Source organism: Paralichthys olivaceus, chromosome 18, assembly GCF_024713975.1.
Source record: "Paralichthys olivaceus isolate ysfri-2021 chromosome 18, ASM2471397v2, whole genome shotgun sequence".
NCBI classification, from domain to species: Eukaryota; Metazoa; Chordata; class Actinopteri; order Pleuronectiformes; family Paralichthyidae; genus Paralichthys; species Paralichthys olivaceus.
In genome coordinates this window covers 14,483,408-14,499,160 of record NC_091110.1, presented here as the reverse complement: position 1 = coordinate 14,499,160, position 15,753 = coordinate 14,483,408, and the positions used below count along the sequence as shown (strand labels likewise).

The following is a 15,753-nucleotide window of genomic DNA, read 5'->3' as shown; positions in this document are numbered from 1 at the left end:
TTTATCTTTTTTATTTCCATTAGTGTTTCTGTAAGATTCCTACAACAGCGAAATACATTATTTTCAGGCGAGCAGAGAGGGAAGATGGATTTCAAATGTCTTTCGTGGCAGCAGTTACCTTTCGGCTCTAATTTAGGTTGCTTGTGGTGAAACGCCCGGGCTGTTTAAGAAAGCTTACAAACAACTCATTTTCACCATTGTTTAGACCATGTAATGTGTAATTACTCTCAGCGTTTCCATTCCGGCAGAGAGCAGGAGGGAATCTGAGCTCTTCTTGTTTTGGCTGTGCCCTTGATGATAATGTGATACTTTTGAGTTTGCTCTTTACATCTGTAGCATACAAAATGTGCAGTCTCCAATATGTCTGCGACTCTACCTACCACAAAACAGTGGAGGGCACGATCAAGGGATAATAAATGGAGTCATCTAACATTGTTTTATCCACTTTCAGTTCATTTATTTTACTTAATTAGTTATTAAAATATGAAAAGCACTGCAAATGGTCGTTATTTGAAATATAAATTACCATATTATACAAAGACATCATTTTTCGTCATCATCCCTACTGAACCCATTACCTCCGACAAGTTAAAATATCAGTTTTTTATATGCAAATGATTAATTATGCCTTCGTGATGATCGTTCTAAATTGACATATGTAACTGCTGCCAGGAGCTTCATTTATGAGACTAGTTCAGTGCCTGTGTGCTTGGTTGGTGGTAACGCTGGTTACAGCTTTCTTTCTAAAACTGCACAAAGTTCACCTGATGATTCAAAGTTTGGTGAAGTTTGACTCAGAATCCCAAACAGAATTGGTTGTCGTTATTGTCGTGAGTGATTACGTTGATGAGTAAGTGTGGCACACTTAAACAGTTTGATTTAGAGAGGCGCTGTTCCTATAGGTTATCCAATCCTGCTCCTTGCTCATCACAAGAAGTGAAAAAACCTTTTCTCGTGGGTTATCTAAGAACGTAGAAGACGTGTTCAACTCGGCCCATTGACTGCCTGTTTACTCATGCTGCCCCACCTGCAGGGACTGCAAAGAGCTGGGTTCCAGTTTATTCTAAGTTTATAAGAATTGAACGGACCACGTGTCCAAATCACACCAATTTCCACACTGCATTTCATTGGTCCCAAAACAAATCACATAACAAGTGTGAGGCCGATACGATGAAGAGTTCTTGAGATATGTGAGTCATATACAGACAGAGATTATTGGAATGGATGGATAGATAGATAGATAGAGCAACAGGAATGCAACATGTGGCCCTGTATAAATATATATAGCTTTATGAATTTGATTATGTGTTGTGTTTGGAAGGTGAGCTGCTTGGGAGCAAGAGAGATGAAGAGCATGCTGTAAATGACTTAGATTCACACTCAGGGAATTTATCGACTGAAATGACCCGGGGGCCATTTGTGGAACCAAAGAGGCCGTAAGATATGTCAGAGAGGAAAACAACTTTAAGTTTGGGGGAAACACAAGGCCCATGACTTATGGCTGATATCTGTGAGGTATGAGGCTCAGCCTCATCCATCTCGGCCGGGTCACAACACTTCATTTTCCCTCATTTCTCTGAAAGGGGAAAATATGATTCCACCTATCGATTGCTGCATAAATGTGTTGCCTAGTGATGAAAGATGAGGTGTGCCTTGCTTTTATGTGATCCGATTAACCTCCAGCTGGGAGTGGGCTCTCTGCTCGGCTGTGGTTCTCCTGCAGTGTCAGGGTGCATGTGATGGGCACTTAGGGCGATTAGTGCTCCTGTGTGTTTTGTTTGAGGTGATATATCACCGGGAACATTTCACTAACCAGAGGATTGTGTGGCTCACCAGTGAAGATGGTTCTGTACTGTTCTGCACTCTATTGAAGAATAATTGTTTAGATTGTGATTGTGAGACTTGAGTATAATACATGATTCTTCTTCATGGTTCCTATAAACCAGGTATATGCATGGAAAAGAATGTATATTTAGATTTGATTTGTCAAAACATGTCCTTAGTACAGGACTTAAAATACTATGGGGGGTTTTTCGACAGCTTAGCTTGCACAAGCCTTTATCAGAAGCCGTCTTTGACCTCACCAATGACATTTTCTCCAATTGAGCAGCAGCTGACATTTATATCCAGCCCTCCAACAGCTGAAAATAGTCTTTTCATTCCATTGTTCTGCGCAAGAAGATGGAAAAAGTTACCTCTCGCGCGGACCGACAGTGGTTCCATTGACTTCAAGGTCCCCACTGCAGCTCCTCTGCAAAGCAAGCCACCACATAGAACAAATCTTTAACAAAAGGAAATGCCACGTAAAAGATCACGTCTTAATGCTTTACCTTGGGGACTTATGAGAAAGAAAATTCTGGAATTCAAAAGTGTTTTTTTTTAAATGTCAATATTAGAAGACAAGACACGATGTGCGTCTCTTCTTTAAAACACACGACGCTCATCAAAACACATCAACGCTCCCTGATAGGAAAAGAATAACAGCATCAAACAGCATGAAAATGGCTGTTTTTTATTTTGTGATAACTGCAAATAGATGCTTGGGTCCGTCTCTGCTCCTGCTCTACTAAAAGGCGTCTTCTTGGAAAAAGCAACACCAGAGGTCTTCTTTGCATCAGCGTACTATGTAACATGATAACACTTCCTATGTTAGGCAACCTCTCAATCCAAAGTAGTGACGAAACCAAGACCGTTCCATAAAATTAACTCAAGTTTATTATAGTAACCATGGCCACCGCTGGGCTCTATTTCAGGAGACGTCCTATGAGTCGTATCACGGGGAGAAGGAACAAACAACCTCTGTGGTTGTTCAGTTTGGTGCCGACTGGTTCTAACCGAATCCTCAAAAACGAGTCACAATTATTTTGTTTATTTTTATTTTCTTCCGAGTCGATGTTCTGCTTCCTGTTTACAGCAGTGCTCAGATCCCCAGTGTATATGTAAAGTCATGTTAACAGGGTTTTCATATATAGTTGGAGATCATTTTTGATACGGAACTAAAATGCACGTCTGGACGGAGATTGTTTTTGTTCAGTCTGGATTCAGTTTAATTTGGCCACCAGGGCTGAGTCTGTGGGATTGAATCAAAAATAAGGGAAAGAGCTCATCAGCGCTCAAACTTCTAAAACAGATGAAAGCAACGTTCTGCCATGTTTGTGAAGAAAAACAAGTCAGGCGGGTCATGCACATAATCTCTTGCTGCGCAGTAATCTCAGAATTTTTTAGAGCCAATCTCAACCTCCTACCGTTGCCGCTCAACTTTACACCTCAATCACTTCTCACTCTATAGATGTGATATAAGAAAATCTGTTTGATAAATATATTATTGAAGTCTTGACAACTTAAGATGTTTGATCAAGGAGTGGTTGCAGGATGAACACATGGTGGAGGATAAAGCTCGGAAGAGGAGAGGAGGATGAGAAGAGGAGGGAGGGATGATATTTCTTAGGTGAAGTTCTACTCAGGTCACCAGATATGAGAAAACAGATTATAAAAAGAAAAAAGGTTTAATTTGATGCCTGTCGTTTCTGTCTTTGAGACACAAAGGCTTTAATACCATTTTAAAGAGATGATTTCAGAAGTTTCTTGTTGCATGTTGTAGGAACATTATGGGAAATGGTATAGATGGGTTTTAATTTGAAGACCCATGCCCCTGTAGGCCCCTCTATGCTACATGAATATAACATCAAAACATTAAATCCTGAATCCAGCATCTGTCTAATGATGAGGCCAGTCCGGCTCAGCTGCACGTTTGATATGTGATCCAACTCCTCAGTCCGTGTCCTGAGGGGTTGGCAGGGCCAAGAAATCCTCCACAAGAGTTTACAGCCAGGATTTACCACAGGGGTTAAGTTATCTGCACAAATCAATCCCTTTTTCATTTGCAGAAACAGTCCTGCAGACATGATTTACAAGTACAGTAGCTGCAGACATGAAATCCAAGGGCAACTCAGGGCTACAAATCACGCTGGCTTAGGCTGCCAGTTTATGATGTCCTGTTGGTATCATGGAGGGGAACATATTCTGAATCTCAAGTTGCAAATTACAACATTTTCTTCATGTACTGGGGTATTTAGTTCCATCTGTGTCATAGTAAGTATAAACTAGGACATTGTGTCACAACCCCCGGAGAAAAAAAGAGAGAGAGAAATCCTCTCTCTGAGCTGTATACACGATCCAGAACCAGCTAAGCACTCGCTCCTCTCTTGACATTGCTCTCTGTTTTGTCATCTTTAAGGGTAAACATTGTTCGCTCAGTCAGATCTGTGCAGTAGCAGTCGCTCCCTGTGTACTGACTCAGTGAAGTCTTCACAACCTATTTTACATCACAGTTGCGGCTATGGATGAAAATACAATGTAAAATCTGGCGTCCGAGTAGTTTGAAGAAGGTGTGCAACATGAATACAAACATAAAACCAACGGCTCGGAGAATAGGGCAACCAATTCATATTCATGATCCATTCTTATTTGTTTCGGATATCAGTGTCCGACATTTTACAGTTAATGCATATGATTAGAGAGAAGACTGGTCGGTAATTAGGTTCAGCAGTGTAGCTGTTTTTCATTTCGGCCGCCAGCACAACAATCATAACTGTGGCCGAGGCGCGTGTAATAGTTTGAACATTTTTTGTATTTATTTTTGAACAAAGCGGACTTGGTCGGGTGTTTCTTGATTTCTTGCCGCCGAAGCTTCAATCCAAGTCCTGACCTGTGTAATAAAACTAAATATACTTGGCTGCTCCAGTTTATCGAGACTTATAACGGCTAAAAAAGATGACTGATTGGATAGTAACTCTCCAATCGATTCATTAGGCTGGGTTATATCGTCAAAGAAAGAGACTCTTGATAAAAGACATTTCTCAAAGACATAAGAATGAAAGGTAGATAATGAAAAACCTATTACTGGAAATAGCCTGGTGCATGAACAGTGAATGCCTCTTTACAGTAAATAATGATCAATGTAGAGTAAACTTATAAAAAAAATAGTTTTGAGCCTCCCCAAACCTTAGTGAGTTTCAATTTCATTCCACGACTATATTCAAAAAATGCATTTTAAAAGTTTGGATTAGTTTGAGTCAGTCGGTCCTGTCCGAAGTTCCTGCGCCCGACTCTGGCTCCGTCCGTCAGGTGAGCTGGTCATTGCTCTGCTGCCACGGATCGTCACAAATCACAAATCACTGCCACATGTCACCCAAAGCAAGCAGGGTCCGGGACAGAAAATCAATGGGCTCTCATGGGCCACTCCATCAGTCCAAATATCTGGAGTTTGATGGCAAAGAGAAAGAGGCAGTGGGAATGATTTGCAGGCCGGGGAGGGGTGGAGGCAGGTCTTAAGGGCTGTGCAACGTCTGGTCAGGTTGCATCTGCATGTTTGAGCGTGATGTGTAGTATCCCGTAAGAAGAAAACCTAAAACCTGACATCTTGTACCTAAACCAAATAGATATTTTCCTTCAATGTCTTAAAACAGAGGTTTTCAAACTACGTGAAATCTCCCCTGTGTTTGATGGGAGAGTTGAAGCAGGGAAGGAGAGACATGAGCTGAAAGGGAGAATGGCCGTGTGTTGTGGGAACATTGAGAAGTTCATTATCATTGTTTGCTCACTGATTTGCTTAAGGCCAGCAGTTGCAGCAGCAGCGGCTGTGACACAGCTCAATAAGGAAGTTAAGGTACTTAAAAACCAGATGGCAGAAAAGTACTTCTTTGAATCATAAGTCTCAGACATGATACATATGTATTTAGATGCAGTGTAGATTACACAATTTGTCTGTTGTGAATCAATGCCCGTAAATCCACATTAAAACAGACGATTCCGAGAATCATATAGTTTTTAAGTTTTCCTGTGTACCATCATGCACCTGCATCAGATCGTTATAGAATCACATGGGTTTTGTGATGGGTTGTCTGGGTTTTGTACATAAGTACATAAGTACACGAGTACATAAAAGTACATTTTGTCATATTTAGATCAGGGAATATTTTTATCAGAAGATAAAGACAAAGAAAAACTCAATTTGCAATAATTGTTGATTTATTCTAATTTTCCAGCAGTAGCATTTTGTGAAGTCTGACAGTCGTGAAGCACCAGTGACAGTCTGAGTGACGGAGGAGGGGATGCCGGGAGGATACAGCAGATCAAGTCATATTAGAAAAAAAAAATGGAGGAAGGAGAATTTAAAGGACAGATCGAGTTAGTGCGTCATAGTGAAAGGGATCGAGCACATGAGGGGAGCGTGAACAAGCCCGATAAGCAAGTGACTCAGAAAGACGTCTGTATTTTGAATTGAATTGAACAAATTCCTTTTGAGTTAGTGCAGCAGCTCATGAAAGTGATATCATATGGAAATGTTTCCAACGAACCATTTAACATCCCCGCTGGAACTCACTGTAGATAAGATTGCCTCAGGTTGCAGGCCGTGCATGCAAATGTTATGGTAAATGTGAAGAGCTGCCATCCAGGTCATGATTTAATTCTTCCAATTTTTCTCATTTGGCTCTTTGATTTAACACCTGGCTCAGGTTTTTGTTGATATGGGTTTGGACAATGAATGTCTCTCAGTAAAATGATGGATAACCACAAGTCTGCTGAGTTTTAAAGTGAAAGAAAGACTAACTGGGAGTCTGTCACTCTCTCTGTGTTTCAGTGGTGGACAGCAAGGTGATCCTGGAGGGCCTGCAGAGGTATGGCCCCACGCCAATCTACCTGCCTGTCAGCTACCGGATCCTCAACGCAGAGTCAGCGTTCTTCCTACAGGAGGCTAACCAGGACTTAATGAGGAACTCCAGCCTGCAGGCTCGCACCGAGTCTTTCTTCATCCATCAGGCTCGGCAGATGCCCTTTGTCAATGCTAGCTACGGGCCACTGTCAGTGCAGCAGCCTGTCCCCCTGGAGCTGCTGCAAACCCTGCCAGGGTCCTTCAATACAGCCTCCGTCACTTCATCATCAGCGCCAACATCAGCAGCAGCATCGCCTCTGTTTACATTCAACTGGAAGGTCCACACATACATTATCAGCGAGAGCATTCACCCCAGTTGGCCAAAGGTCCAAGTGTTGTTCTACGTTGCAGGAAGGGACTGGGACGATTACAGTGCCATCCACAAGCTGCCCTGCGTCAGGATGTTCGCCTTCCACGAGACTCAAGAGGTGCGCGGCACGTGCCGGCTTAAAGGTGAGTTGGGGATATGCGTTGCCGAGCTAGAGCCCCTGGCCAGCTGGTTCAGCCCCCCCACTGTCAGGCCGGGGAGGCAGAGGGTCTCTGAGCAGGCCCAGGGCACTCCTGTGGAACTCTACTACATGCTTCAGAACACGGACAACGGAGACTGCAGCTCAGAAGATTCAAGAAAGGGCAGCACTGTTCGCTCCGAGCAGCCGAGGCCCATGGGCTATTTTGCAGGCCATACACCGATGCAGCGGATCGGGAGTGTCAGGCTGTTTCAGCCGCTGTTGGAGCTCAAGCTGGACAATAACTTTGTGGTGATGGCACCCTCCAAACCTATCCGGCAGAGAGAAACAGTCTCCACCTTTCTGGCTTTGTCCACACTGTCCTCGGTGCAAATCTTCACCCTCAGGTGAGTAAAGCTCCTCCTGGGAGAACACAGTTTACTCTGCTGCTCCGCTAATGCTTTCTCTTTGTCCTGTTTGAACAGAATTCCCTGAACATATATTACATGCAGTTGATTTAAAGATAAGTGGTTAGTTTTTAAATAAAGCACCAATGATCGATAGACCTTTTGAGAATACCCCACTACCACAGACGTGACTGCAATAATCAGTAACTTGTGGTTTTGTAAACTTCACCTTTAACATCTCACTTAATCATAAATAATCTGCACTTGGAAAAATCTGGGATTAATCTCTGGTATTTGAGATTAGAAAATATCTGCATGATAAGCTTTTGATTTGCCACATCACAGTCAGCGTCTCCCTGCCGCTACGACTTTGCTGCTCAGCATTATTTGGGTTTTTTAGCCTGGTTATTTAGATCGTTTGTCGAAGTAGAAGTCAGAAAAAAATAACATCACAAATGACAAAGGCATGTAAACAAGACAGTGGTAACAACACAAGTCCTTGTGTAATCAATTACCGCAGCTTCATTGTGTGCACAGACAACACAGACAAACACTCAGATCCTTAACCTGGTTATGCTGTCGCCGAGGAAAATTCTAATTTCAGCTGGAAGAAGTTTTTTGTGTGAAATAACATGATTTTCAGTGACAAAGAGATTGTCGCACACCAAATCTTGGCTCTGAACCAACCTGAAGCCTCTTGGTATTTAGTGAAAGAGGTTTTCTGAAAGTGGAAGCACAATCCAAAGACAAGAATCTCACAAAGTTTGAAGAGAGTTCATTTGTGGTATTATTTGTCGTGCTTACAGTTGAAGGGTCACACTCATAATTATGTATCAGCTTAACAGTGTATTTTTCCTAGTTATACTTTTATAACTACATTTTGCTTACATTAGATAATCTCATCATTTTACCATATTTGTTTTTTTTTCTTATCTTTCTTTTCTGCTTGTGCAAAATATTTGGTTTTATTGCGATGGATAAGGTTCTGTCGACAAGGTTTGTTTGTGTTTATTGCACCCTTCCAAATAACACTGGAGAGATTACAGATATCAGACTGCTTAGCACCCTCTAAACTGCATCTTTGAAAGTCTGCAGGGGATTGTTTAGCCTGGATAACGCCTTAATTATGCTTTTGTGTTATTTATTAAAATTGCTTCATGTTCTCACCTTCAAAATTGCCTGTCGGAGGAAAAAATGTTTTTTATCTGAGGTGATTCCACACAACAACAAAGTGGGTATTGATACATCGAGTGTTGTCTCACACAAATTACGATTCAAAGTGACTGTAATTGCTTCATGTTGTGTGATGCAAATGAAGGTGTAAGGAATATGCTTTTCCGCCGGGCTACTTTTATGCCCGAGATCTAAATCACGGCAGTTGAAACAGTTAGCAGCCTCAGAGTGGAGCTGTGACAGACAGCCTTGGCGATTTGTCAACCCTGGGTAAGCAGGAAATCTGCCAAAAAGCCTCATTGCTTTTTCTCTCACTCCAGTGATGATGAACTCCCATGAAGTATTAGTGCTCGCAGTGTGTGTTTATCACATTTGTCAGCATGTGTGTAAATGGGAGCTTTAAAGTCGGTGTTTTTTCCTTCTTGTGCCTCTTTGCACGAGCACTGCAGCCCGATCGTTCAGAAGTTTTCCATCGGGAAGGAGCGGACTTAAAATCCAACCAAAATATCTCATTAGCAACCAAAAGATTAAACCTCAAAGTGTTTGAAAATCACAGACTACTTGACAGTAGTTGACTGCCATCTGACCAGACTCTGTAAGAGAACACCCAAATGCTGATGATTAATCTGGTGTCGGTTTTTTTGATTTTCCGATAAGACAAAACTTTGCTTTAAAATACCCTTTCAGCACTCGATATTCTCCAGATGATGAAATGAATTCAAGTCTACTTTAACTGGCGGTGGGAAGTTCGTGCGTCTGTACTTCAGCACAGACGTTTTGAGTCTGTATGTTTGCACGCTGCTCTCTCTCTCTCTCTCTCTCTCTCTGTGTTTGCATACTGTCTGCCGGTGCTTGCTTATTCACTGGCGTGGGTGTGTTTATGGACAGCTTACATTACAAGTAACTCTAGTGTGTTTCTCCCACAAGCTGAGGCATCATTAAATATTTATATTCTATGGAGTTACTTCCATCTCCTCCACATTATGTCTCCCCCACCATCCCTGCAGCACAGACTGACTGGTGACAGAAGACTATTGTCTGTATTCTGGGTACTTGGGCACAGATTCTATATTGCAATGCTACAAATACTTTAATCTGATGTCATGATATATTGCAATTGCAATGTTTACTTTATAATACTACACGTTTTCATTAAACACACTATGTTTAATATTAATGGTGGAGTGGAATATCAAGGTGCCCTCTTTACACAGCCTCATCATGTCCTCTGTTAACATGGAGGAGACAGGATTTATGACCTGTACTGCAGCGAGCCACTAGGAGCAATCGAGATGCCTTGCTTCACTTCCCAGGAGTCATGTCTTCCTTCTTTCCATACAGGAATATTTTTGAACAGTGTTCAATACGTGTTCAATTCATCAAGTGCGATACTCGTTACCTCAGCCCGACTGCTCTCCAACATATGCTAGTGACAGATGGGAAAAGTCAAATTTTATACTATATCATTTTGCTCTTTGTATCCGCCTCTATACTTCTTTTGATAAAAAATCTAAATCTAATACATGTGTATAATCCTTTTAATTTTTATATACACTCAGATTCATTGATGGATGATTACTGGCACTTTGAATATTTCAAGTTCACTAACACACCAAAAGAGAAACCAAGAAATATCAGAAAAGTCGTGTGCAGTTGTATTTATTTTGCAGTGGATTTAAGGACCTGCTGAGATTTCCAAGGGCCAATAAACTTCAATTCAAAGCTGCATCAGTGTGTGTTATTATTTATTACTCTGCCTTGTTTGTCAGCATCATTTACATCAGCAGCATGTGTCATCTAATTTATTGACTCTCTCTGGACCTTGCTAGAGAAATTGTTGGCATTTTAGAATTAGGAAATTATACCGGCAGGCTTTATGTTAAGTCTCGCTGTTTATTATAAGTGCAGGTTATAATTTGATTCATTGAAAACTATTTTAACATTTCAATGATAATATTCAAAATATATCATCATACATACCGATGCCAGCTCTTAATGTTTACCACAGACAAATCAACGCACCGGCCATTTTTCTCTCTCTGCTTTATTGTGTAATTGGCTGTATTGGTCCTAATTTAATACAATTACTTTGACTGTGATTACAGGAATTAAATCCCAGACAGTTGACAAAACACACACACACACGTCAAGTCATGAATATTCATGCATAAACTCATACTGACACATCCTGACGCCCGCACGCACACGTGCGTGGACCTGCTCGGTGCCAACTGTAGAGTCACGGGGTGTTTGTCAAGCTAAAGGCTCCCACTGGAATTAGTAATTCCCTGCTCCCTGCCTCATTAGCTGTGAAGAGAGTGGTGCAGCAGGTTTGGAAAAAACGTTCTCCAGCTACTCCTTATTCAACATGCAAATGAAAAAACCATTTCCTCCTGAACAAATTAACAGGCTTTTCAAAAGATAAATTGCCCCAGCTGTATTGTAATTTTGACTAAACAATCCAACGTATTTCCACAGACTCCCCCCCCCAGGGCCGGTGTTGCTGATGAATGCAAATTAATTTCTAAATTCTGAGCGAGTGAAGGTGTAAGTATGAGATTCCTCATACTGTGCCAACCCAAACAACCAGCATGAGTTGTTTTATTATGCAGAGATTTAGCAGGTGAAAGAGGCAGCTTCAGTGTTGGGGCTGTGAATAAAGACGTGGAATTAGCGGAGGCAGTTATTCAGATGCTGGGGATGCATCGTGCTTTGCGTCAGATTCTGTTCCAGGTCGGGTTTACAGCTTGTGTGACTCAGCTGATTGTTATTGGCCATTGTTTGTTGAAATATCAGTGGGAGAAAAGGTTAGAATAAAGATGTTCTCCTCAGAGTATTAGCCTTATCTTGACGGCACTCCTGTGATTCAGTTCTCGGTAAAGGTCACCCAAGATAGGTATGTTGCTTTTCCATTTCCATTTCTGTACTTATCTGTTCCTTTTCCCCCCGTATTTTATCTGCCGCTCTGTCTTAGTTCCTTGTGTTTTTTAACCTTTCCCTTGCGGTGCATGCGCTCTGCTCTCCCATCACATTCTTTGTGCTTCCGCTGAGTTCGACATGTTCCTCCTCCCCCTGCTGAAACTGTGGCAAAAAAAAAAACTCCTTTGTTCCGAGATCTAAATATCCAGGAGCCTCGTGCCTGAAATTCAAATTCAACTCTGCCTCAATGTGAAGTTCAGCCTCCTCTCAACCTCCCTCTGCCTTTCTTCACCCAGCTCCTTCTTCCCCTCCCCGCCTGCTCACCAGTGTTTACTTTGAAAGCGCTCATTCACTCATTAATTAGTAATTAGTGATTTGCGGCCTGGGGAGACGTCACTATGCAGATCCCACTCTCTGTTGAATCCAGCCACCACAGAGCAATCACCAGTTGCCTGCAGCAAGTCATTTGAATCCTTGTACTTTCCACTGTAATGATTTTCCATCACTATTCTGTTCTTGAATTTGTGTCTGAACTGATGAATTTATTGGACATCGGAAACCCACAATGCATCGCTCTGCCACTTCCCTGCTGCCTGTCTTCACTTTTTTTTTTCTCTTTGCACTCACTCCGTCCATCTGCCTTCGGAGAAGCTGCGCATCCCACAGGAATTTTTTTTGTGATCCTGCAGCTTGGCGGAGGGTCACAGGCATGAGGCCGCACCATTCAGAGTGACACATGCCTCCAAGACGTTCAGTACTGACAGGGGCAAAGGGTCGCTTCGGTTTTTCTCTCTGGTTACTTTGAACTCGTGAATGTCTCGCAGGCTCGGCAGGGCAGCAGAAGGGATGAAGGAGGATGGAGTGGGTCCTCCCGGGGGACTGATGCTCCATGTCTGGTTCGGTGTTAGGGTTACTGAACTTATGTGTGGTAAGTAGGAGTGTATCTACAGTCCCAGATGCTTCAGCTTGAATCAGCAGGCCACAATCCAATAAAAAAAAAACAATACACTTAGTTTCTGGATGTGTATCTGTAAAACCTGATGCACCCAGAAGTAAATAATTCTTTTCACCACCCAAAAACACATTAACTCAGACAATCTGACAGCTGCTATAAGCCACACAGGCTTTTTGTCTTTTTCTTTTCATGCAGCTTTATTTCTTGAACGGCACGTGAAGAAGATTTAAACAAATAAGCGTTTCAGGTCCAACCTACCAAAAAGCCATTGCTGGTAGAAAAGGTAAAGATACACATTGATTATGTATAACAAGTTTCTCAAAATATTTCAGCTTTGAATGTTTAGAAGCGGAACCTAAGACAAGCTATTTTTCAAAATGATTAATGTTGCTCCTTTTCACAAACTGAATAAACTGTCAAAATCTGTTTCAAACATCCCGTCTTCATGCAAAGGACAAACAAATAGAAGATGTGTTCATTGAATTCAAATTAAAAACAGCTAATTCAATACTATTTGGTGAGGGAACATTTTGTAAATGTAATAATATTTCAAAGCTATCAACATTATGTTAATTAACCTTTTTTTTTCACCTGAAAAAACTGTATTTGCTTTTTCATACTTGCAGTATATAAATTCATTTGTAGGAGACAGGGTTGATTCATTCACATTATTGTATAGTGTCAAGATAAGTGACCCTGATTAAAACTTGTATTTTTAATAGACTTTGAAGCAAAGTCTGAGTTTCTAAAAGAGGTTTCAGTAAAGTCTTATGAGGTGGAAACTTATTGAAGATTGTTACATTTTTTAGGTTAGGTTCACTTTTAAGGTCGCATTATTTACAGATGTTAAACCTTCATGGCTAAATCAAGAGGAGGAAAAGTAAAAGGGAGAAAAGACCAGATATCATAAACCTATAGAGATTTGTTTTCCCCTCAGATACAAGAAGTAAAACTAACAACTATTTTTACTTGATTGACACCGCACATAAAACAGAATGGAATTTCCCAAAGATCTTAAACCACTTTGATATTAGTCGTGAGAATTACTTTCAAGAATGTTCATATTTACTTTTGGCAACTGTAAATCTTTCGTCGGATCATCAGACACTTGCTCATAATCCTACAATTCTGAGCCTCCAGTTATTTTTTCCCCAAGATAAAATAAGAATTCTTGTGCCACCATCAGCAGCTCGAGTTGGCACCGGGACTTTGATCGCACGGATAAGGCTGAGAATCACAGACTCATGTTGTCCTTGAATGTTTACCCGTCATTTCCCATTAAAAATAATGAGGTGCTCGCATTTTACCGTCCATTACGTTGATAGATTTCACTCAGACAGAAAAGAAGCACAGAGTCATGCTGTAAAAATAAATCTGCACAGTTAAACAATCAAATAACAAGAGCTGCACAAACTATGACAGTTTGCTCTTAAATTTGTTCCATTATCGTTATGCAGAGCCGTGCAGATTGTAAAGCCTCTCTGAGATAACGTTGTGATTCAGGGTGGTGAGAATAAACCTCACTTGTGTCGTAAATGCACCGTGCAGCTGGTGATCAGGCATCAGCCTCGACGTCCAAAAGCTCGACTAAAACAATCTGAGAGCTGTCGTACAGTTTGTTAAAGCCAAAAGTGGGACACTGCTGCACTAAAGTTTGATCAGAAACCACGTAACTGCTCTGTCGCGAGTCAGAGGGGATTTATTTTTATTTTTTTTGCTGATGCAATTTCTTAACTTATCACGCAGTTGTTAGGAACTTCATGCAACACTTTGACTCCCAACTTCTGCAGCACCGTTTCCTCCAGCTCCTGCAATGTGAGGCGAGGATGATACATGTGGGGGCCAGAGGCGGTGACAAACAGGGTGGGATTAGGTGGTGGAGCAGTCCCCGGCAGAATAAGCTCTGCCAGCTAACTGTGGGCTGATGTCTGCCGGCTCACTCCCTCTCTCAGACAATCATAAGCTTGGCCTTCTAATCACTTGTTTATCCCTGATGTTTCTCATAAGGATTTGCTTTGATTAGTTTGATCCTGCGGAGTTGACAGCTGCAACACAAACTCGGAATCATGCATATTTTAATGTGGACGGAAGGCAACAGCAAAATGAAGAGTGAGAGAGGGAGAGAGAGGAGTGATGAAATGCTGTGGTGGCTGCTTTTTCAGAAACTGACACTCGGCCACGAATAAACTCATCCCGGCTACATGAGAAATTGCTTCGCCCACAGTGGGGATTTGAGATGTGTGCAAGATTGAAACACAAACAAAAACAAACAATAAACACAAGTGAGCGAGAGAGGAAAAGATAAAAACCAATGGAAGCAACCAACATGATTTTTCTGCTAGTTAATTTAAAGCAAGTGAAAAAAACATTTGTTGTTTGCCCGACGGCGACAAAACGCTCTTGCCACAGCATCTGGTTTTATCCACAAAATCTGAATCATTAAAACTTAATGTGTGTGGAAACAAGGGAAGGAAACTTTGGAGCAACAAGACGTTTAAAGACAAACACTGTCTCGCTGTGGCTGAGAAAACAAACAAAACAAGGGAGCGATGGCTGTGAATAGCAAGGGTCTTTATGTGTAAGTGGAAGGAGAGAGCTGACAGTGAGGCAGCTGGCCTGGTGTTATCTGTGCGAGCCTGTTGCCTCTGTGCCTGTTGACTGAGGGGTTGTGGCACTTTTTTTCCCGCAGGAGCTCTTCAGGCGTCTCCATCTTGCTCACTCAGAGCTGCTGGTAAATGTCACCGATGACATGTAACGTAATTACCATGCAAACGCAAAGACAGAACGAGAGAACAAGACTAAGGCCCTGTCCCAATTCCTCTCCCTTGGCCCTACCCCTAGATATGAACCCTCACCCTTCACACCAGTAGTTTTGGTTTCATCTGAACTGAAAGGGGGAGCAAGAGAGAAAATATCATAGCTTTCATCCATCCTTCCATCCATTATCTCTACAGCTTATCCTCTGAGGGTTGATAGGGCCTAAAGCCAATCCCAGCTGACATTGGACGGGAGGCGGAGTAAACCCTGGACTTGTTGCTAACATGCCGCAGGGTCGGCACACATTAGAAAACACTTAATACCTAATATTATAAAGATTTTCAGATGTTTTTGCCTGTTTGTACATCACTGATTTGGTTA

The 15,753-nt window shown here is 41.8% G+C and overlaps 1 protein-coding gene across 2 annotated transcripts in view; it reads left to right on the top strand.

Annotated features, from left to right (window-relative positions):
* LOC109626119 (transmembrane protein 132C) overlaps positions 1-15,753 on the top strand; it is a 120,597-nt gene that overhangs the window by 31,631 nt on the left and 73,213 nt on the right. For both annotated transcript variants that reach the window (XM_020081800.2, XM_069514039.1), the window contains exon 3: positions 6,644-7,568. In XM_020081800.2, the coding sequence (XP_019937359.1) occupies positions 6,644-7,568 (925 nt within the window). The remainder of the gene's footprint in view (positions 1-6,643; positions 7,569-15,753) is intronic.